Source organism: Zalophus californianus, chromosome 5 (assembly GCF_009762305.2).
Source record: "Zalophus californianus isolate mZalCal1 chromosome 5, mZalCal1.pri.v2, whole genome shotgun sequence".
Lineage (NCBI taxonomy): Eukaryota > Metazoa > Chordata > Mammalia > Carnivora > Otariidae > Zalophus > Zalophus californianus.
The window spans coordinates 120,510,698-120,535,184 of record NC_045599.1 but is presented as its reverse complement, the minus strand read 5'-3'; the positions used below and the strand labels follow the sequence as shown (position 1 = coordinate 120,535,184).

The window sequence follows — 24,487 nt, the reverse complement described above, 5'->3', positions numbered from 1 at the left end:
TGGTGATGGGTATTAAGGAGGGCACGTACTGAATGGAGCACTGGGTGTTATACACAAACAATGAATTATGGAACACTACATCAAAAACTAATGGTGGAATGTATGGTGATTAACATAACATAATAAAATTAAATTAAAAAAATAATTCTATTATGCTTTGATTGTATAGAATATCTGACAGCCTAGTACAAACACATAGCTGCATTTCTTTAAACAAGTCTATTATATCTTGGGTTTATACCAAAATAACTTTGAGTACTGTGATCCATGTAGCAGACTTTCTTTACAAAGTTATTTGCCTTGATTTTCCTTTAAGTAGCAAACTTTTCCAGTGCGTTTTATTTTTTCCCTATTAGAACCTTTTATTCTGAATTTGTTGGTGCTTCAAGAAAAGGGCTTTGCCCATAATTCGTTGTGCCCTGAACTTATGACACCAACTTCTATTTTTGGCCATTTAGGAACATGGCCAAACTGCATTCTTCTTGGGTCTATTCAGTTAATAAATGGCACTTAACTGATGGTTTCTTTCATATAATCTTTAATGAGAACTCATAAATTGCATTGATTATGCCCCAAGAGATGAGAGACCAATGGTAATTCAGGTGAGCACCTCTGAAAAGTTTTGTCAGCTTCCTGTCCCACTCTAGCCAGATTTTCTGGAAAACCTTGGGAAATGACTGAAATTCCCCACCAATTTGAGATTGCAGATGAGTTTTCACAACATTAACTGGGAAAACAAGATTCCCAACAAGGCACCCAACAGACCTCCACAGATAGAATCATTGTGTAAATGAGTACTGTGAGTCGTTGCGGTAGGCAAATGCTCCTTAATGGGACCTCGAAGGCCAAAGAAAAGACATTGCTGAATCCATTACAGACAAGAACAGGTACCAAGCCTTGATAATACTCTCTCACTCCATGGCATCTGAGTGCCTTGAAAGCCTGGTAAGTGTTTGTAAATTTGTCATGATGCTTGTGGTCTGAAGCAATGTCTTCAAGTGGAGTGAAAATTGCTTCTGCTGTCCCTGCAAGGAGTCTGGCCACACTGCGGATCGCAAACTCATGGGGTACTGATGTGCTGTCAAAGAAGGCAAGATAAGTCCTCGTACAGGCCAAACCTAAGTGCCAGTGTAGTTGTCTTCTGCATCAGTGGGGGCAGGATCCCGCTGTACAAGTTTTGAAACCATCTCTCCTCGACTGAAGCACCACATCCCGGGTTTTGATTCCAGACAGCTGTTGCCAAAGAGCACCTTCCGAGTGGGAAATGGGATTGCCGCATTGCTGAAAGCCACGCAGCAGCCGCACACATAATGCGTCATTTCACCAACATTTGCAATAGGAGGTGATAGACCTTGTTTTGAAGATGTTAGGATGGGCAGGCCTCTTTCCAGGAGCTTCTGAATCCACCATGTGGCTTAAGAGCTTTTTTCTTCATGAAGGATATTTTTAACCTATAACACCAACTGGGCCTGGTGTTTGGGAGGATGGTAATTTTTGGATAACTTTCTCAATTTCTTCCATTGTTACTGGCCTGTTAGTTAGGTTCTTTCTTCTGCAGTCAATTTTGATACTGGATTTCCTGAAATATCTAGGCTCCATGACAGTCTTGCCACAGAAAGAAAAATCAAATAGCCAATGGCAGCCATCTTTCTGCTCGATCATGCCACTGCAGCGCCCAGGCCAGTGAGCGAGCGAGTGAGCAGTGGCCGCACAGGCACTGACCGTGACCAACACCCAACACCCCCCCACCAAGTGCCTTTTAAAATATCTACTTTACAGAAATTCATTTTGAATACAAATGTAGAAACACCTTAATAGTTTATTGCCTCGAGTTGTTGTCTCACTAACTGATCAGTTTTATATTTTGTCTTGAAAGATGGACCCTGTATTGTCAAGATCAGTTCCAGTTTACTCGTTGAGACTGGATAAAGAATATGAAGTGCGTGTGAGATCCAGACAACGAAATTCTGAAAAATATGGCGAGTTCAGTGAGGTGCTCTATGTAGCACTTCCTCAAATGAGCCCATTTGCATGTGAAGAAGGTAAAAGATTTAAAATGGCAGCCAACGTGGCTTTTGTTAATAGAGTAATACATTGCCTCCATTGTCAGGGTATTGTTCAGATCATGATCCATTAGCATCAAATGTCAGGGTGAGAGAACTCAAGTTCACTCTTTTTAACAGATATTATTCATTACAAAAGTGGAAGGAGAACTTAGTCTGTGATGATTCAATTCAGGAAATGTCCAGGGGTAGATCTAAGTTAGAGAGGGGAAGATGCATTAAGATATCAATGGGGGCTATCTCTGGATATCAGAATTTCAGATGATTTTTTCTTTATACATTTCTGTATTTCTAAAGATTTCTATAATGAGTTTGTTTTGCATTTATAGTCAGAAAAAAATGCTTTTCAAATGCACAGTGAAGAAATACTGGATCCATATGGATGGATGGATATGCAACATCTAAGAGAAAGCCTAATATTGTGTCAGCATAGGTAGTCAATGGCAGCTGCTTATTGACTTTAGAAAGGTTAGATATGGCTTTTACCTGGAGACAGGCTTAATAAGTAGCATGCTAGTCATGTGCCAGAATGACATGGAATATTTGAAGATCCTATATAAGAAAAATACAAAGATAATTCAAGTTCAAAGAAATGAGATCTATGAATTCAGAATAAAAGAATTAGAACTTTAGAGACAGAAATAAAGAAGTCTGCTTAACAATGAACAGTAAGTATATAAAGTTATCACTCCCACACGGGTATTAGCTGTGGTGCTTCTGCAATGAAGCACAGAAAGTTTACAGAGCTATGGATGAGGAGCTGAGGCTTGCTGATGAAACAGTCACAAGCTATAGAGAAATTAAATTTCTATTTCTGCATTGATGATGCTACAGGTAGAACCCATGATACTAGAGAGCACTTAAATGAAAATGCCTGTAGCACCATTTTTTCTAAGCTCTAGTTAACAGGCTTGTTCTTTTAAACAATATTTGATATAATGAAATTCTGATTTAAAAGGTACATTTGCGGGGTGCTTAGGTGGCTCCGTCGGTTAAGCGTCAGTCTTTGGCTCAGGTCGTAATCTCAGGGTCCTGGGATCAAGCGCCTCGTCGGGCTTCCTGCTCGGTAGAGTCTGCTTCTTCCTCTCCCTCTGCCTATCCTCCTGCTTGTGCTCTCTCTCTCTCTCTCTCTCTCAAATAAAATCTTTAAAAAATACTAATAAAATAAAAAGTAAAAAAATAAAATTACATTTGCCATACACCCTTGAAGCTGATTGTGATGCCATTTAATTCAATTAAGCATAGATTTTTAAACTGGTTCTTCCTTCCATGTTTAAAAAAAAATTAAGTTCTAGCTTTGTTATGTTCCTGAATATGGTATTGATATAAACTTAAAGATATCACAAGATACAAAATGGCATTCTCTCCTCCACTAATTCTTTATAATATCCATCATATCTCCCTTGGGGATTTTAATAACTGAATAAGAAAATAAATATAACAAAGGAATATTACAACATAAAATCCTACTTTTAATAAAGCAACATTCAAGTAAATTCCACCTGTCTTTTCGTGTAAAACAGATAACCCTGATGAAGAGGTGGAGTAAAGGGAACCCTCCTGCACTGTTGGTGGGAAGGTAAATTGGAGCAGCGGCTTGGGAAAACAGTATGGAGTCTTAAGAATAGAGTATTAAAACATGGAGTGTTGGGGCCCCTGCGTGGCTCAGTCGTTAAGCGTCTGCCTTCGGTTCAGGTCATGATCCCAGGGTCCTGGGATAGAGCCCCACATCGGGCTCCCTGCTCCGCGGGAGGCCTGCTGCCCCCTCTCCCACTCGCCTTGCTTGTGTTCCCTCTCTCGCTGTGTCTCTCTCTGTCAAATAAATAAATAAAATCTTCAAAAAAAAAGGGGGAGGAGTGTTAAAAATAGAAATACCATACAATCCAGTAACTCCAATGAGTTAAAAATAGAAATACCATACAATCCAGTAACTCCACTACTGGGTATTTACCCAATGAAAACACCAATTTGGGGGCGCCTGGGTGGCTCAGTTGGTGAAGCATCTGCCTTCAGCTCAGGTCATGATCTCAGGGCCCTGGGATGGAGCCCTGCATCCAGGTCCTTGATCAGCAGGGAGTCCACCTCTCCCTCTCCCTCTGCCCCTCCCCACCTCTCTCTCTCTCTCTGTTTCAAATAAATAAAATCTTAAAAAAAGAAAAAAAAAAAAGGCGCCTGGGTTGCTCACTTGGTTAAGCGACTGCCTTCGGCTCAGGTCATGGTCCCAAAATCCCGGGGATCGAGTCCCGCATTGGACTCCCTGCTTGGCGGGGAGTCTGGTTCTCTCTCTGACCCCACCCCCTCTCGTGCTCGCTCTCTCAAATAAATAAAATAAAATCTTTTAAAAAAGAAAAAGAAAACACCAATTTTATCCATTCACCTACTGATGGACATTTAGGCTGCTTCTATATCTTGGCTATTCTAAATAATACTGCAATGAGCATGGGAGATAGATAGATCACATCTTCTTTATCCATTATGGAATATTAGCCATAATAAGAATGAAATCTCACATTCACAAAAACATAGATGAAGCTAGAGGGTATTATGCTAAGTGAAATAAGTAGCACAGAGAAAGACAAATACCCTATGATTTCATTTACATGTGTAATCTAAAAAACCAAAATAAATGAACAACAAAGCAAAACAGAAACAGACTCGTAAATACAGAAAACAAACCGATGGTTGCCAGAGGGGAGGACATGTGGGAGGTCAGGTGAAATAGATGAAGGGGAGCAAGAGGTACAGACTTCCAGTGACAAAGTAAGTAAGTCACAGGGATGAAAAGTACAGCATAGGGAATATAGACAATAATATCGTAATAGCGTTGCTTGGTGACAAGTGGTAACTACAGGTGTCCATGGTGAGCACTGAATAATGTATAAAATTGTTGAATCCCTATGTTGTACACTTGAAACTAATAGAACACTGTATATCAACTATATTTCAGTTCAAAAGTAGAGAACACTGGGAACCTACTGCAGACAGCTGGTAGGCACTTGGTCTTAAGAAATGAAATTGAAGTTTTATGAACAGATTGCCCCAATTCTGCTACCAAGTAGAAGATGGGAGCCCCAGTAGTGATCTTTTTCTATCAAAGGGTATTTTGTCAGCTGTAAAATACATGTCTGCATGTCTAAGAAGTTTTAGTCATGATTCAAAAATAGAACTCTGCCCTCATCCTTTTGATGGATCCTTAGTCTGGAGGATAAAAAATTATTACCATATGTAAGATAGATAGATAGATAGATAGATGGGAGGGAGGGAGGGAGGGAAGGAAGGAAGGAAGGAAGGAAGGAAGGAAGGAAGGAAGGAAGGAAGGAAGGACGGACCAAGTGGACATCATTTGGGTAAAGTAGTAAATTGACAAACAGCATTTTTTTCTAGAGCTGAATCTCTAATGATACACCCTGAACACATAAGGTGCTTAAAACAGTTGTTGTGGACTTTTTATATAAACATGGATTGTGCTTAAACTGTTTGCTTTTTCTTCATTTTGATTCTTTTTTCATATGTGAAAAAATTTGAAGTGGACAGAAACATTCATGAAACAGAAAATACTCCTACATCATTACATTCTGTTTTGGTGGTTATCAAGAGAAATCACTGACTTTACTAGATGAATACAAATTAAGAAATATTTTTTTATGTGAAAAAGGAAAGTGAAATGTAAAAGTCAACTATTCCTAATCCTATGAGTGAGATAATATTCTTGTGTGTTTCAGATTTCCAGTTTCCATGGTTCCTAATTATCATCTTTGGAATATTTGGGCTAACGATGATATTATTTTTATTCATATTTTCTAAACAGCAAAGGTAGGTGTGAAAAAGTCTATTTAGATGTTTGTGCCAGTGTTCAGATTTTCAAATGTGTTTCCACTTGTTATTTGATATTTCTTTTGCAAATCATGAGTGAAAATTTTAATTAATGCAGTAAAATGGTATCACTAGTTATACACGTTCCACTTTGTTGTGCTCATCATAGAGAATTCCTGGGTGTCTGTTCTATCTGGGAAGTTTTATAGGACATTAGGAGGCTGAGGCTAGTGGCCACACACCTTGTGATCGGCATCTCCTTAACAAAACTGTCATCTCAGAGCTGCCCCTTGATCTCTTCTAAGTCCTAAAGGCACTGGCCCATTCATTCTACAACAACGAGATGGCACTGAACCTTTAGCTAAGTTTGACACAGTTCTAATAGACAGCAAATGTAAGTGGCAAACGAAAGCCACCTAGATAATTCAATCGAATAAAACCATTTTAGACTTCATAGGATGGCGTTTTCAAGTAAATCTGGGTTTTATTTAAATTATTACAAATTACCCACATTTGTAAACACAGCTAAAATTCTTTCTAATCTCTAAAGAGATTCTCTTCTGTATTCTCTTGGTGTCCCAAGACTCAGATCCCAGTTACTCTGCCACCGCTGTTTGATCTTGTTTGAGTCCCTTAACCTCTCTGGGCTGCATGTTCTCATGGGTAATAAAAGCATGTTGGAGTATATGACCCTTAAATTTCCCTTGAGCTGTATGAGTTATCACTCTGTTTTTCTTCCTGAAAGAAATTCCGCACAGACTACAGGAAATTGTAATACAAAATATAGGAAAAGTTATCAGTATCATTTGCAAATTTTTTACATTTAGAGTATTTTTTAAGTCCCATGGGTTCATCCTGCCCCTTCTCCTAGAACAAGGGTGACTAACACTCCCAGTTTGCCTGGAACGTTCCTGGTTTGAGCATTGAAAGTCCTGTGTCCTGGAAAACTCCTCAGTTCCAGACAAACCAAGATGGTGGGTCACCCTAACTAGAACTGTAGACACTTTCTCCAGCTGAAGCCAAGAGGCATCTGCAAATCAAAACAGGATCTATGTGAATACATTGCAAAAGCTTTTTAATTAGAGTTACATCTCCAGTTCTATAATGTAAACCAATGGGAAAGCAAAATTCATTCTGCAGAATTTCATTTTGCATCTAGCTTTTTATTTTATTTTATTTTATTTTATTTTATTTTATAGATTTATTTATTTATTTATTTGACAGAGAGAGAGAGCACAAGCAGGGGGAGGGACCGGCAGAGAGAGAGGGAGAAGCAGGCTCCCTGATGAGCAGGGAGCCCGACTCGGGGCTCAATCTCAGGACCCTGGGATCATGACCTGAGCAGAAGGCAGTTGCTTAACCAACTGAGCCACCCAGGCGCCCCTGCATCTGGCTTTTTAGCAACAATTTTTTATAAGCACATGTAGTATAAAGCAAGACAATACAGTTTCAATTGTTTGGGGTAAAAATAGTAAACACATTTATAGACTCTTAAGTAATTTATATATTTAAGTAATGCCAACAACAGAGGACCCAAATTATTCTGTTGATTAATTTGAATGTATTGATCTGTACAGTTGATGGGCTAATTTATATGTAACTACAGTAGATAGACCCACTATGTATATAAAGTAATTCACTCTTAACATTAGCTGTCAATTTTGAGTCATTGTGAAGGCCATGTAAATTTGCTATGTTGTTTAATTATATTAGCTAACAATATTTCAAAGAAAAAATAATTCACTCAACAAAGAGGATTTTAAAGAAAATATCTTAACCTGTGTATAAAAGAGTGTTCCCTAAGGATAATGAAGTTCTTAACTTTGACGCTTAGTCAGAATTACTGAATTGTAAAATTGTTCTGAAATCTTTATTGTACTGTCAAATTTCCTGTACTAAATTAAGCTCTTTGTAGAAAAGAATTAGTTTTGTTCTTTCATTTGCCAATAAAAACCCTTGTCATGGTCTCAATTTCCATGTTCCAAGGAGAGTAGGAAATGGGAGAAAACAGTTGTCAGCAGGTGTGGAAAGAACACAAAGTGCTAATCATTAAAATGATCCTCCAAAGAAAAAGGTACTTAGGCCAGCCTTCCCCAGAACGTTAGGGCTCGAAAGGGCTTCAGGTCCTGCCTATTGTTTGAAGTGTTGAGTCTGTGCCACTTTTCCCTTTCCAGATCATTAAGAATCAGCTGTAGCAAGATTTATAATGTAATTTGGGTTTGAATAAAATGACAGCAGAGTCAGACTTTCATGCCAGGTTATCCATACTCTATTTTCAGTCATTCCCACCATACGACATCCCAGCCTTTGAGCTGTTACTAACCAGGAAAGAAAGAACTGGATCAGCCTAAAACAGAAGTGGCAAACTGGCCACCCGAAAGCCAGACTCAGCCTGCTAGATCCTAATGTGTCATTAATTTATGTTATATGAATTTGCTACAAAATGTTTACATGCTAGGGAATTTCCACACAAAAATCCAGATTTCCAGGGGGATCTTTACCAACTGAAAGATCTAGTGAAACTCAGTTGCATGGCAACCTGTGCTGAAACAGAGGACCAGCCATTCCATTCGGGATGACTTTGCAACAAGCCTGCTTCATTCATTTGTGTGACCCGCTTGGGCCCTAAAGGCTGTGAGGCCCATCATCCTGGCATGAAGCCCGCCATAACGCCCAGATAGCTAGCATGTACCTCAATGCATCATCCTCTGCAAAAGCGAGAGGCACACATAACAAAGTCAAGCATCAGACATTCGGGAATCTTTGCTTCCTGTCATTACAATTGTGTTGTGTTTTTCTATGTTTTTGACATTTAAAATATTCATTTAGAGATGCAGGGCCAAATAACACAGCAGGATGACAGAAGGCAAAGGGCCTGGGGTTGGAGTTAGGTACTTTGGATTTGAGCCCAGCTGTGCCAAAAATTAGCATATGATTTGAATACATTCCTTAAATCTCTAAACCTTTCCACAGATCATGTTACCTGCCTCCCTACTAGTTATAAGAATTAAATGTGTAGTGTATGGTTGGCAAACTTGTTATATTAAAGGGCCAGAGAGTAAATTTTTAGGCTTCTGGGGCCATGCAGTCTCGGTCACAACTCCTCAGCTCTGCCACCATGGCATGAAGGCAGTCATAACAATGTGTAAACTAATGAATATGACTGTGTTCCAATAAAACTTTATTTACAAAAACAGAGAGCAGACCAGATTTGGCCTTCAGGCCCTTTTTTGCCAGCCCACAGGTTAGTGCAAAATATATCTTATGGAGTCTAGTTTATCAGAGGCATTCAAAAAAATGGTAGCAGTTATTATTAATAATTTGTGTTTTTCCTATATCTCCTATACATTGGTACAAATTTGTTTTAACACTTGCCCCACTAAGTAAACCTAGTAGAGAGCTACTTACAGCAGTTTAAAAAACAGAATTTGGCTTATTCCTTGGTTAGGTAAAAAGGCAAATAGAAATATTTAGAGAATGGGTTCCCTAGACTGTCTATTCACATTAAGTGGAATATCAGCTAATGTCCCAAAAGCAGTTTATCATCCCTGCCCAACAGTGGCATCTCTGACTGGTAGGGTCTTTTAAAACAATAAATGAGTTGAATGGAATAGCTAATCTCTGAGCTTTTTTCCAGAGCTACAATGTTAATTTTAAGACGTAAATTCTAGTTAGACTATTAACGAACTAGATAAATGTGGTATTCAGATTTATTCAAGAAGTGTTTATTGAATACCTTCTATGTGCCAGGAATTGTTCCAAGTGCTAGGGATACGATAAAGTGCAAGACAGGCAGAATAGGCATTGAAATGAATTATGGTCAAAAAATAATTTAAAGGGGCACCTGGGTGGCTCAGTTGGTTAAGCGTCTGCCTTCGGCTCAGGTCATGATCCCAGGGTCCTGGGATCGAGCCCCACAGCGGGCTCTCTGCTCAGCAGGGAGTCTGTTTCTCCCTCTCCCTCTTCCTGCCACTCCCCCTGCTTGTGCTCTCTCTCTCTCTGTCAAATAAATAAATAAAATCTTTAAAAAATAATAATTTAAATATTTAGAACAGAAATTTTAAGTGCATCATAGAATTGGATATATAGATTCATATTGATCAGTTAGAACTAGTTCTAATTTAGTCTTTCCCAAATGTAATGAACCCTGCAATGACACCTGGTTTATGAGATCATCTTAGATAATTTTATAATTAATGTGAGCCATGTGGTGCAAACTTAGCTTAGTCCATCCTTTTTTGAGGGTGCAAATAATTTTGACTTCATGTGAATTGGCTCTTTCTTTTTCTTTCTTTCTTTCTTTCTTTCTTTCTTTCTTTCTTTCTTTCTTTCTTTCTTTTTCTTTTTCTTTTCTTACTTCCCCTTCTCAGCAAATTACTGACAAGATGTACATTAAAATTACCATCCTTATAGACGAAATGGAAATTGGCCTTAGATAGAATCAAATTTCTCATTCCCAAATACTAATGCTGGCTCTCAATAAAGACATAAGGGAAAAAAGATTTTAGGAAACCATGTTTTATTTAAATTGACTTCACATGAGGGCCTTTTTTTGTTGTTGATTTTTGGTTTTTTTCTTCTATAGTTTTTCCTTATCATTTACTACTTAATATTTTCTTTCTCATATTCTACATATATGGAGCACCAGAATATTTGAAATCAGTAATAGTGCCACCAATATTTTATTCCTATCTTTTGAAATAAGAGAATGTATAATTTTGCAGATATGTCAAACCAAAATTTCATTTGTTTTCAAGGATTAAGATGCTGATTCTTCCCCCAGTTCCAGTTCCAAAGATTAAAGGAATTGATCCAGATCTCCTCAAGGTACTTAATAAATTATCTAAGTGACAGATAACACTAATCAAATGCTACCTAAAGACCATTGTCTTCTGTTGAGAGCTTTTGCAAGCTATATGTATCACATTCCATTTTTTAACCCCTCTGGAGGAAAGTGTTTCAAAATAACGTATCTTAAAATTAGGAGAATTTAAAAGTTCTAAACTAATGTGTTTTTTATTATATGGTTTTGTTACTATTGGTCTTATTGTAACTGTAATTTTAGTCTCTGAGTGTTATTTGTCAAATCCTTTAATCACTGTGAGTTTCTTTTCATAGATTTCATTTTCTTTCTGCTTTCTAGGAAGGAAAATTAGAAGAGGTGAACACAATCTTAGCCATTCATGACAACTATAAACCTGAATTCTACAACGATGACTCTTGGGTTGAATTCATTGAATTGGATATTGATGACCCAGACGAAAAGACTGAAGGATCAGACACAGACAGACTTCTCAGCAACGACCATGAGAAATCACTTAACATCCTCGGGGCAAAGGATGATGACTCTGGACGTACCAGCTGTTATGAGCCTGACATTCTGGAGACTGATTTCAATGCCAGTGATGTGTGTGATGGTACTTCAGAGGTTCCTCAGCCACAGAGGTTAAAAGGGGAAGTAGATCTCTTGTGCCTTGACCAGAAGAATCAAAATAACTTACCCTCTACTGATACTGCCCCTACCACTCAGCAGCCCAGTGTTATCCTGGCAAAGGAAAACAAACCAAGACCACTTCTGATTAGTGGAACTGAGTCAACTCATCAAGCTGCCCATCCTCAGCTGAGCAACCCGAGTTCACTGGCAAACATTGACTTTTATGCCCAGGTAAGCGACATTACTCCAGCCGGGAGTGTGGTCCTTTCCCCAGGCCAAAAGAATAAGGCAGGGATATCCCCGTGTGACAGGCCTCCGGAAGTGGTCTCACTCTGCCAAGCAAACTTCATCATGGACAGCGCCTACTTCTGCGAGGCCGATGCCAAAAAGTGCATCACTGTGGCCCCTCACGTCGAGGTTGAATCGCGTGTAGAGCCAAGCTTTAACCAGGAAGACATGTACATCACCACAGAAAGCCTTACCACTACCACTGGCCGGTCTGGGACCGCAGAGCGGGCTCCGAGCTCGGGGATGCCTGTCCCGGACTACACCTCCATTCACATCGTTCAGTCTCCACGGGGCCTCGTGCTCAATGCGACTGCCTTGCCCTTGCCTGACAAAGAGTTTCTCTCATCGTGCGGCTACGTGAGCACAGACCAACTGAACAAAATCATGCCGTAGCCTTTCTTGGATTTCCCACAAGCTGCGTATTTAATGGTAAAGAGTTGGCTAGGGCCTGAATGCTTAAACCAAAACAATGTTTAAACCTTTCTGGGGGCGATGAGGGGGTAGATTCTAAATGCCTTTTCCTGAACTGTTGAAACAGAATATTAAAAAAAAGAAGAAGAAGGCCTAAGCAGATAGATATTCCTATTGTGAATTGTAAATATTTTAAAGAATTGTCTCAAAGACTGTTTAGTGGCACTGATTGTCTTGTTAATGTGGGTGTTAATTTTGTGATACTAAGCATTGAATGGCTATTTTTAATGTATAGTAAATCATGCTTTTTGAAAAAGCGAAAAATCAGGTGGCTTTTGCAGTTCAGGAAAATGGAATGCAAATCAGAGCACAGGCTAATTTTTTTTTAATAATTGGGAACTAAAATTATAGGTAGGACGGCAAAAAATAGTTTGGATATGTAAAACATTTATTTTGACATAAAATTTATAAAGATATTTTTAATAATTTACACTTCAAGCACGGCTATTTTATATCACACTACACACTGTGTACTGTAGTTCATGCAGACCCATCTAAAGAATGTAGCGACTACAGTCTAAAGCTGGTTTACTGCTTTGGTCGGTACACCTAAAGAAAAACAAGTAAGCAGGTTAGTTTTTTACCAGGCCCTTTTTATACCTCCCCAAACTCCTTAAACAGTTCTAAAATGATTGTAGTTACCTGCATTACTGGAACAGGCTCATCTTATTTAAATTTTTTTTTCAAATATTTGTTAATTGAAAAAACTTCCAGATGGATGCACAGGTCAACTTGTCGTGAACCAAAACAGTCAGACAAAAAACTCTTTCTTACCGGAATTTTGGTTCATGTCAGAGAGCGCCATAGTAGGAGAGGTAGAAAGGATAGCCAGGCCCTGTGGGCAGGCTGCTTGGGTGCTCCTGTTGTGCGGGGAGTGAGTTTTTAGTGCAGGCAGATCGTGAGAGGTAGGCCCCAGAACCTCTGCAGTAGCATCTCTTCAGACATGACTTGATTTTATTACATGGTTACCGAAGAAGGGAATAAAGTACAAGAAGCATTTTGTAAGTTGAAGCAGGTCGAAGTGAAGTTCAGCCAGATCATGGAATAAAAAGTTCAAGAAACAGGTTTTTGTTTCACAGCTGATAGCCAGACATATACCCACTCTTCCTGGTAACAAGAAACAGAAGGAACAAGATTTTAAATCCGCACAGAGAAGTCAAAATTTTCTTAAACCCATAGCGGAAACTTTCTTCCTCACCAAACCCTTTCTCGGGTTTATTTAAAGTAGCAAACGAAGAAGTCTCCTCATTTTTTATTTCCCCTCTGAGTGGCTTGGCCTCAAAGCGGGTAGTCAGAAGGAAAAGAAGGGGCCTGAAATGATGTATAAATTATTGTTCAATCCCTTAGTAACCTCAGCACCATTCTTAGGAGTGTTGGGATTGTTCCCCGAAAGGTTTGTCAAAGGAGAAGAATCTCATCTCACTGAAGAATGCTTCTCACTTTAAGTATTTTTTTTTTTTACATTTAATGAAACTTTAAAGTTAGCTGTAACTTAAATAGTAATTGCCATTTAGCTCAGACCTGTTTAGGAAACAGCTTAATGGTTGGTAATTTTAAATTCCCTCTTTCTTGCAGGAAGGACAGTGAAAAGCTAGAACTGGGTGTTCCAAGTTCAACATGTTACTTTGTAATAGGTGTTTAATAGGTTTTCTGCTACCTTGCTGCTATGGTTTTCTCTAAGAGCTACATAATTTAGTTTCATATACAATTTCATCAATGTAGAACCTAATTCAACTTAAAACTGTGTGCTTGGGAAAACTATCTTACTATTTCACAATAGGCTGACAACAATTTCTATAGCCAAAAATAGCTAAATACCTCAATCAGTCTCAGAATGTCATTTTGGTACTTTGCTGGCCACACAAGCCATTATTCACTAGTATGACTAGTTGTGTCCTGCAGTTTATATTTAACTTTCCTTATGTCTGTGGATTTTTTCCTTCAAAGTTTAATAAATTTATTTTCTTGGATTCGTCGTGGCATGCTTCTCTTGTCAAACACCCACATGAAAGGCGCCCTCAACCAGACCACAGACCCCTCAGTTCTCACTGGAAGGGGAGCTTGGCACAATTGGCTTCAACACATTGGCAAGGGATGTGGAGATTTTTGCGATGTGCTGGCAGCTCCCTACCTCTCTTTTTTGAGGAAACAGGAGCCCAGCTCAAAAATATTATTCTGGCTTGCCTGGACTGTGCCTTCTCCTCAGGCTGCAACACCCCATGGGCGGAGGCTCTTAGAGCCATGTTGTGGATGCGTCATAGCTTGTGTGACATGGAGAGCGGGGCCCATGAGGAGGAAAACGTCTCGAGCGTTGTCTTTAAGCGACATTTCTAGCTGGAGCATGTTGCCTGGGAGGAGGGAAAGCAGCTCCTCCCGAACCGTGCACACATGAGCACCAGTCGGTCTGTCAGACTACTTGTCATCACGGGAAGCATGTAAGTCGGGCCTGTGTGGGGAGGCTGGGCGGGTAGGCTGTATAGGAGCCTGAGGGAGCAGGAAAGCCGTGAAGCGGATTCCTCCTCAGGAGACAGGCTCCAGGCGGGTTACCTAATAAACCGCAGTCTCTTGTGCAAGCGCTGGGTCCTGAGAAGCAAAAGTCTGTGACAGCATTGAGAAGCCCACAGAACAATTATTTGTTGCTGCAGCAAGTTGAGTGCAAACTGCCACAACTCTTCGTTTACACTAGAGGGTTTACGTTCAATATGGAAATAATTCTCTACCTGCTGCGTCTGCCCTTTTTGAGCAACTATTACCTGAAAGAACCAAGGGTGAAGCCTCAGGCTTTCCTACTTCCTTATTTGGAAATATGGTTTAGGACATCATCTCCCTTCTGTCACTAAGATACTGGAACATACACTGCCTTAACATTTACAAAACCAGCAAAAGCTCACCACTTTCAGCACCAAACATGTGTTTCTTACATATGCTTTACAGAAGTCAGCCTTGTGATATTACAGGCTTATCGTTCACATGAGGCCCTTCGAGGTATCAAGGAGGGAATGGGGAGGAAGGCCTGTTTACTTCCCTTGGATTGAAAGAAGACAACCCTTTCTATGACAGAAGATTAATGACATATTGAAGATGGTTACACATGTGTTTCTGTATGTAAACTTCTCAGTGGTTCTACTGAGGCACACTAACCCTGAAGTCTATTCAGAAGTTATAGTACTTACATATTTACATAGTTTTACATCAAAATACTAAAGGTTTATGTTTTCTGTGCAGGGTAAGAAATAGGGGGAAAATTGCACATTACTTAAATCCAAATGCTTTAGAATCCAAGATTTTACGTATTTGCTCAGTCTTCTTTGTGAGCTTAATATGTAAAGGCTGTGTATAAAGGGTACAGCTTCTGAATAAGAATTTGACCTTTGGTTTAAGCTCTGTTCTCTTGGAAATCTAGTAAGAGTATTATGCCAATTACATTAACATAGGCAATAAACACCTGCCTATGCCTCTTCCTGCACCTGAAGAGTTCCTAATTAACCAAACCTGCCTGTCGGAATTTTCCTCATCCTTCATGGCCCAGCTCAAATGCCTCCTTCATGCAACCTCCATTTCCCTTCAGCTTAAGTGATCGTTCCTGGTTCTAAACCATTTTTAATGGTGTTTATAACACTCTAGTCATTAGCTCAACTAACAACCACGTAAGATGGATTTACCAACATGTATTCTGGGGCATAACTGTTCTCTGAAATGTTCTTATGAGTAATTCTGTGGTCACATAAGTTTGGAAAACATTTCATACTACACTTCCCTCTGGGAGAGCCGGTGTGCCTCTTGACATTTTAAAGCTTCTGCAACACACACACACACACACACACACAAACACGCGCGCGTGCGCGTGCACACCTGTTTAAGTTTAACACACCATGTCCTACTTTATTTAAGAGCGAAAAACATAATGGGGAAAGAATACCCGTTATTGTATCTATTAACATTTGGGAAAAGTTGCTCTGAGAATTCGTAGACCTAACGTGAAATAAAGTTATGATGAATTTCAGTTGAATCTGAACCAAGCATCTTTATGTGATGCCATTAAACTTACTTTCTCTATAAAACTTCTTAAATAAAAGGCAAAGCAGCTACCTCTTTGAAATAACCGCAGATTCTTTGCAACTCAGATACATACCTGTTTTTCATATACGGAATGATATTTTCTAAGAGCTCAGAAGTCGTAGAGCGTTCGTTGTCTTCTCTGTGGCAATGACTGTCTCCTTGCTGACACAGGCTGCATTTCCCGCCTCTTCACTGGAAGAACGGAGAATAAGGATGAACACATGGGACTGACCACCAACAGCAACAAATTCTCAGGCTTCCTCGGCACACCTGGTTTTGTCTGAAAGGCTTGCAACACTGAGAAATTATATCACTCCCCATGAAGAGGAGCATATTTTACTGTAAAACTACAGAATAATATTACCTGGTATTACTTGAACAAAAATAATTCACTCCTTACTGCTGTCTGCTGAGTTAAAAAAAATTACCCAACAGAACTTCAAATATAATAGACTATTACACAGTAGTCCCAGGAAGCAGTCTTTGTAGGATATGTAGAAAAGCAATTTTCTATTGATTTATTTTTTAAAAAAAGAATCTGCATATGAATCATTCTGTAGGCATTAAAAGAGTTTACTACTTCTGAGTCTTCCATAGGACCATGGTGATTTCATCCTGTGCCTCTCCCCTTTGCTCCAAGTTTGCTGTGGGCCACTGAATGGGACTGGACCACAGACCTACTCCTTGCATTCGTGATACAGTGAACTGGGGTAGGTCAAATTTCTTGATACTCTCTGCTCCCTTTATTTCCTAAAGTACCTCCAAACTAGGCTGTGAAGGAAGGTGTGATTCATGGTTCCCTTTCAGTCACCAAATGTGGGGGTGTAAGAGAAGAAGCAGACCCCAAGTATTCGTTCCCTGCCCATGAACTCAGTGCTTCCAGCTGACGATCCCTCAGAAGACCATCCCGGGCTGGTAGGTAAGATAAGCTGGTAGGCTGTGCAGGCCGCCTCAAGCCTGATCCATGTATGCGCAACACCTCTCCTGGGAGGCCAGGGATGGTCCCGTTCTGGGGCCCGACAGCCAGTCATTGCCTCTCTCTGGACCTTGCTTTTCCCATTTGTTAAATGTTCTGGGCAGATAATCCAGAAGTGTACCATTCAGTATAGTAGCCACTAGCCACATGTGTCTTGTAAGTATAAAACACACGCTGGATTTCTAAGACAGTACAAACAACAACAACCATAAAATATCTCATTAATAAATTTGTATTTTGATTTCCTGTTGAAATGATAATATTTTGGGTATACTGGGTTAAATAAAATTTAGTAGTAAAAAAATTATAAAAGGTTGTGATTAACTAGACAGAATTACAACATTCCCAAGGAAATTTTATTTTATGGAGCATGTGAACACATGAAGAAAGTAAACAAGGTTACTCTCATGTTACTCAATAGGGTTCCTCTCACGAACATCCCCAAGCCATTGCCTTCCCCACCTTCCTTCCCAAGGCTCACCATTCTCTCTGAGAACCCAACCTCCTTCAAACCATTCAAGTGTGATTATCTCACTTCTTTAGAAAATCCCTATTTCCACAAAGGTTGGTTTGTCTCATCTCCCTACCTCCACCCCCAATAATTGGTGAGACAATACAGGGTCAGTTATCTTCCTCCACAGTTGAAAGGTAAAGACCTTGAGCTTCCTCAGTGTGTAAAAGGTCACAGTGCCAGTGAGAGGCAGAAGCAGGATTGTCCCTCTGTCTTCAAAGCCAGCCTTCTCACTAAATCCAATGCTTCCGTCATGCCTCCCTGACCCCAGGGACAAGCATATCCACAGATCTGGAGCCAACACCATAAAGAGGTTTGAAGAACAGTTACTGTGTGCATACTGTTCACCAGGGATTTTCCAGATGAAGAGGCTATGATATAAGTGCAACACAGGTTCGGCCCTCAAGATCACAGTGGAGACAGGGTCAATCAGATGCACAGTGATAAATCCGTGTTAGCGCTCCGCACGGAACATAACAGAAGCACAAATAATCAGGGAAATAATCTGCCTAGAGCGTTTGAGGAAGGTTTTGGTATAAACTGAAGAAAAAAAGGGACAGCCATATATACTGCTCACATTTCTGCCTATCGGAAGGATTTTTCTTCACTATTGTCTTTGTAGGACACTCCTGATTGTGACTATAAATGTGGTTGGTACTAGCATATCACGCAAAACCATTCGTACCAGACCTGGATTTTTCCCTCCTTAGTCAACTGGTCATAAGAAATTGCTCATGAGATGGGGCACCTGGGTGGCTCAGTCAGCTAAGTGACCAACTCTTAATTTTGGCTCGGGTCATAATCTCAGGATTGTAGATCACATGCCCCCCCTCCCCAGAGGGCTCTGCACCCAGCATGGAATCTGCTGAAGATTCTCTCTCTGCCCGTCCTGCTTTTCACATGCTCTCTAAATAAGTAAGTAAATAAATAAACAAACAAATAAAAATCTAAGGAAGGAAGGATGGAGGGAAGGAAGGAGAAGGGAGGAAGGAGGAAGGGAGGAAGAAAGGAAGAAAGAAAGGAATTGCCCATGAGAGTATACATGCAGTCTGAGAGACTGAGGGACAGGAAGCACGCAGGAAGAGAAGTTGTAGGTTTGAACCATCTGTTCATGCAAATTCCTTGTGCGTTCAGTGGCCACTCAAACCCACACTTAGACCCCTTGCCCTTGATGATGGATTGCTGCTGCACACTCCCAAACTGAAAACATGATGAGCTAGTTAACACATAGTTCCTCACTGGCTTAGTTCCATGGCCGTTTCATGGCCCATGGTCAGGCATTCCGACTCTGCCAGGATCCAGTATCAAACCAGGAACTGTTTCTCAAAAAATAGAGGACAACAGAGAACATGATTTGCTCCAAAACCCTAGGGATCTGTACGCGATTCTCCTACTGGCACCATTCAGAAACTCCGTACAGCATCTCTATTTGCCACAGAAACTTTAAGCATTGTTGAATCTTCTGTACCACAGCTCTCGGGGGGGCAGGGCTGCAGAAGCGCCTTTTCTTACTCCGGACCCACTAAAATCCAGCAGCCGTATGCATTACCAAAAAATGTTTCAGAACAGCACATTCAAATACAATACATACTGCCTCCAAAATCCAAAGAATCCTGCCAAGCATTTTTCATGCTTACAGTTCAAGGTGCAATAGCTAGTTTTATACTTTGAAAGGAATAGTTTGACATATTCCAGACCACTGGCCCACCCCCCCCCCCAATCACTTATATTCTTAGACCATCCAGGCTAAAGAACAACACAAAGTGATATGGAGCAGGTAAGGGGCAAAGAGCCTTCTTCTAACACACATTTTAGTCCTGAGACTGTTCTTTGGCTTCTTGACACCATGAATGATTATTTGATGTCTTCATATATCTTTTATGGATTCTTTCCCTCTTATCTTACTTTACTGGTCCATTGTTTTAGTTAAAACTCTTGGTTACAAGTAACAGAAACCAAAGGCTGGCTAAAGAAAAAAGGGGAATTTATCTATAAAGGCACAGTGGTGTCTCAGAAAATCCAGGAAGAGGAATGAAGAGCCTCATGATGAATTGAAAAGGTGTCAAAATCCTGAAAGAAACTTCACTCCGTCATTCAGTTTCACTCTCTCGCTTTCTCTTTCTCTCCTCCACTCCCCTGAAAACTTGGCTTTCTGTTCCCCAGTGCAATTGGAAGTAAGAAGGCAGCCTCCACACAGCTCCTTGGTTGATATCACTTCCTTTCCAGCCAGACCAAAACAATAACTGATGATGTTTGGATTTCCATTTTAAACATCAGGAGGAGAATGGACTTTGCCCAGTTTGGGTTCCATTTCCACGTTCATCCATGTGTTAATATGTCAGGTTTGGTGTTTCTTTGTTTTGTTTTGTTTCTGGAAGAAGGGGTCACATACCACAATCAGGGATGCTGAAATTTTCAGAGAAAGGGGATTGAGTTGACATCAGATAAAACTATCTACTAGAATTATTTTCCCCCAGTGAAGAAGTTTCTTTCATTCTAGATTTTCATATTTTTTCTTTATTTTCCTCATTGTCTTTTGATATTAAACAAACATCTATGCCCAGCTTCTTTTAAACTTACTACATTCTGAATTGACCTTTTGAGATTTACAGAAGGAATTTGTTTTTGGAAGAGCAAGTGATTACCAGAGTCAACATAAGGAAAGCGGAATAAGCCACTAGCCAAGTTTGGGCTACTGGTCCCGAACCACCAGTCTAGCCGAAGACAGAAACCACCAAGTTTTCTCTGGTGGTGCAGCCGAAGGGCATTGATCAAAGCATGTTTTTATTGTTTACATCTGTTCCATTTTAGTTGACTGAAGCTTATGATAAAATGTGCTTTTTTCTGATTAACTTTCCAGAAGTTAAATTCTTTACTTAAGAATAACCTTAATTTATGTGGTTGAATTTACTACAGCAAATTCTTCACCTACCAAATGTTCCACATCACTACTTAGTGTGGCAAGAAGAAAGTTTCAGAAGGAATCGTAGCTCTTACAACATCAGCATAGTGACACATAAAAATCAAAGGAAAAGTGGGTGACTCTTGGCTAAATGTTGAGCAGAAAATAAACATTTTGATAGTTTGGGTGCATGTGAGGGAATTGGAGTGTTTTTGCTGTCATCTCGTCTTTGAAGAGCGTATATCTGGGAGGTAAGATGTAATCACAGAGAAGGATGAAAAAATCTGACCCGTGGACTGACCAACACCTCTTGGACATGCTGCGAAATCTGGACGGTTTGAATCTCTGAGTACCCAAAGCAGTGGCTGATGCCAGGTGATTCATCCTTCAGGCAAGAACTCCTAAACTACAGTACATGGGAATATTTTTATGATATTTTACCTGTATTTTTGGAACTATAAGTTCTTGTTGCAATTAAATGATGGCATAGCTTAATACATGCCTTGTAATTACTAACTTGGATATTTTCATTCACCTTAGAGGATAACTGAGTTTTGTAGTCCTAAACCTATACAGTAGTTTACAGTCTAAAAGTTTACATTTTTAAAATGTCAACCAAATATTAAGGCAAAATTAGCATAACATCTTACACATGGGCATCAATTGCATTTGTTTACTAGCTTTAGCCAAGTGTTTTCACAGAAAGTTTATTTTCTACTTACTTATGAGGTACATAAAAGAGGAATTACGCTCCTATCCGATTCGAGTCAAAGAACTTAATGAACTTGCCTAGAGCCTCACAACTACTTAGACTATCCCGTACTACACTCACACCTTCTCACTAAAAGTTCTGTGTCCTTTACTTATTTAAACTGTGTGGCCTTATTCAGACTGAGACCGAAAAAATTATGACTATCCTATTTATAACAATAATCAAATGTGAATGTATAGAGAAAAATATGTGATTTCATTGGTCTCTGTTCTGATTTTAAATTTTTAGGTCTTCATTCTTTTTCTTTCTAAGCAGAATATTCTATATCTTAGTAATGCTGTTAATAAAATAACACTGATAAAATAAATTGGGAAATTTGACTTTGTTCTCTGGAATAACTTAAATAACAAAGAACTTCTTTAAAGTTTTGATAGATCTTGATCCAGTGCATTTATGGAAATAGATTGCTAACAAATTTTGCAATTTCTTGTATTTTGTTGAACTCTTAGTCAATGTCAATTTTCTGTGCTTTTCCAGTATTTTATCTAAATCTCTAATTGGTCATGAATTATATCAAATTTATTTAGCTGCAGCTATATTCTTTCTCATTTGATTGATATTTGTGTTTTCTTTCTCTTTTTTCATCATTGAACTCATCAGATGTTTGTCTATTTTACTGCCCATTTCAAATATTCATTCTGGGTTTTAGTAACAATTTTAATTGTTAAAAAACTCCTAGAAGAAAAAAGTGGAAAAAACTTGCCTGGCATGGATCTTGGCAACAATTTTTTGGATCTGACATCAAAAGCAAAGGCAACAAAAGTAAAAATAGACAAGTGGGATTATATCAAAATTAAAAGCTTCTGTATGGCAAAGAAAAAATCAACAAAATGAAAAAGCAGCCTAAAGAATAGGAATGGATATTTGCAAACCATGTATCCAATAAGGGATTAATACTCTCAATATATAAGGAACTCCTACAACTCAATAACAAAAATAAAAATAACCCAATGAAAACATTGGCAAAGAGGGAATTTCATGTCTATGTGGATTCCCCCTACATATGCCTATTACACAAACAAACAAACATGAGCAAACATCCTAAATAGATACTTCTCAAAAGAAGAAATTCAAATAGTAACAGGCATTTGAAAAAGTTCTCAACATCTTTCATCACCAGGGAAATGCAAATCAAAACCACAGTGAGATACCACCTCACACCTGCTAGGATGGCTATTATCCAAAAGACAAATGATAACAAGTGTTGGCAAGGATGTGGAGAAAAGAAACCCTTGTTCTTTGTTGGTGGGAATATAAGTTGGTGCAGCTGCTAGGGAAAACAGTATGGAGGCTCCTCAAAATATTAAAAATAGAACTGCCATATAACCCAGCAATTCTACTTCTGTATTTGAAAGGAATTGAAAACAGGATGAGAAAGAGAGATCTGCACTCCCGTGTTCATTGAATCATTATTCACAATAACCAAGATATGAAAACAACCTAAGTGCTCACCAATGGAGAAATGGCTAAAGAAAATATGAGACATACACACACACACACACACACACACACGAATATTATTCAGCCTTAAAAGAAAGAAAATCTGCCATTTGTATCAACATTGGTGGAGCTAGAAGAAGTTACACTAAGCAAAATAAGACACGGAAAGAGGAATATTGCATGATCTCACTTATATATATAATCTAAAATAGTCAAACTCACAAAAGCACAGAGGCTAAGGGGTTGGGGAGAGGGGGAAACAGGTTGATATGGGTCAAAGGGTACAAAGTTTCAGTTTTGCAAGAGGAATAATTTCTGGAGATCTAATGTACCACATAGTGATGATAGTTAATAATACTGTATTGTATACTTGTCATTTGCTAAGAGGATATATCCTGAATTAAATCTCTACCCTCCCACTCCCCACACACAAAATGGTAACTATGGAGAGATAATAGGTATGTTAATTAGCTTAATTGTGATGACGATTCCACAATGTTATGTATATCAAACATCAATTTGTATGTCTTAAACGTACACAATTTGGGGGAGCACCTGGGTGGCTCAGTCGGTTAAGCGTCCGACTCTTGATTCCTGCTCAGGTCATGATCTCAGTGTTGTGATATCAATCCCTGTGTCAGGCCCTGCACTGGGTGTGGAGCCTGATTAAGATTCTCTCTCTCTCCCTCTCTGTCTGCTCCTCCCCCCCACACACACACGCTTGTGATCTTGCTCTCACTCCAAAAAAATTTTTAATTAAATTGAATGTATACAACTTTTATATGTGAATTATATCTCAGAAAACTGTTAAAAAATAAGTTATTTCAAGGAATCCTGGTCAGGTATGTGTTCCCTAGGAATGCAAACACCAGCTATTTTTTTTAGAGCATTTTTTTAAAAGATTTTATTTATTTCTTTGAGAAAGAGAGAGAGAATGAGAGAGAGAGAGAGCATGAGAGGGGGGAGGGTCAGAGGGAGAAGCAGACTCCCCGCTGAGCAGGGAGCCTGATGCGGGACTCATCCCGGGACTCCAGGATCATGACCTGAGCCGAAGGCAGTCGCTCAACCAACTGAGCCACCCAGGTGCCCCAACACCAGCTATTTTTGAGAAAGGATAGAAACGAACCAATGAAAAGAACTGAAAGTCTTGACAATGTGATTTTGACATCACACATGAGACTTAACCGACTGAGCCACACAGGCACCCCTAAAATTAATATTTTTAAAAGGATATAAAATGCTCATAATACAAGAAAAATGGAGGGTATAAAGCAATATAGTCAATATGGTCTAAACTTGATATAATGCACACATGTAATATATACACAAGTACTTGTGTATATTCTATAAGATATGTTTATGTTATATGGAAGATTTATGGTATATATATCAAAATGTTAATAATGGTTATCTCTGGCAAGTGGGAATATGGGTGTTTAAATTTTCATATTTTTGCTTTGATGTAATTTCCTGCATTGTCTATAATCAAGATTTATTATTTTAGGGTCATAGAATAATATGTAATATATTTTAAATTTTCTACTGAAACATATTCTACCATATAACTCTTACTCCCAAAAATCAAAATGTAGGGAAATGAACATGAGAGTTCTAGTTTGTGGTTTTTTCTCAATCGAGGTTTTCATATTTTGTTGTTCCTATTATTTAACTTTCTTTGAAATTTTATATGCACAAACTTATTTGAAATATTGCCCTCATTCATATGAGCAGTGCTTTGAAGAGGAGAACCCAAATTAT

The 24,487-nt window shown here is 39.1% G+C and overlaps 1 protein-coding gene and 1 pseudogene across 12 annotated transcripts in view; one reads left to right on the top strand and one right to left on the bottom strand.

Annotated features, from left to right (window-relative positions):
- GHR (growth hormone receptor) overlaps positions 1 to 14,039 on the top strand; it is a 257,251-nt gene extending 243,212 nt beyond the window's left edge. For all 12 annotated transcript variants that reach the window (XM_027604931.2, XM_027604925.2, XM_027604921.2 and 9 more), the window contains 4 exons: positions 1,877 to 2,042; positions 5,786 to 5,876; positions 10,634 to 10,703; positions 11,020 to 14,039. In XM_027604931.2, the coding sequence (XP_027460732.1) occupies positions 1,877 to 2,042; positions 5,786 to 5,876; positions 10,634 to 10,703; positions 11,020 to 11,991 (1,299 nt within the window). In that variant the 3' untranslated portion in view covers positions 11,992 to 14,039. The remainder of the gene's footprint in view (positions 1 to 1,876; positions 2,043 to 5,785; positions 5,877 to 10,633; positions 10,704 to 11,019) is intronic.
- LOC113928813 lies at positions 34 to 1,410 on the bottom strand (annotated as a pseudogene).
- Positions 14,040 to 24,487: the final 10,448 nt, after the last annotated feature.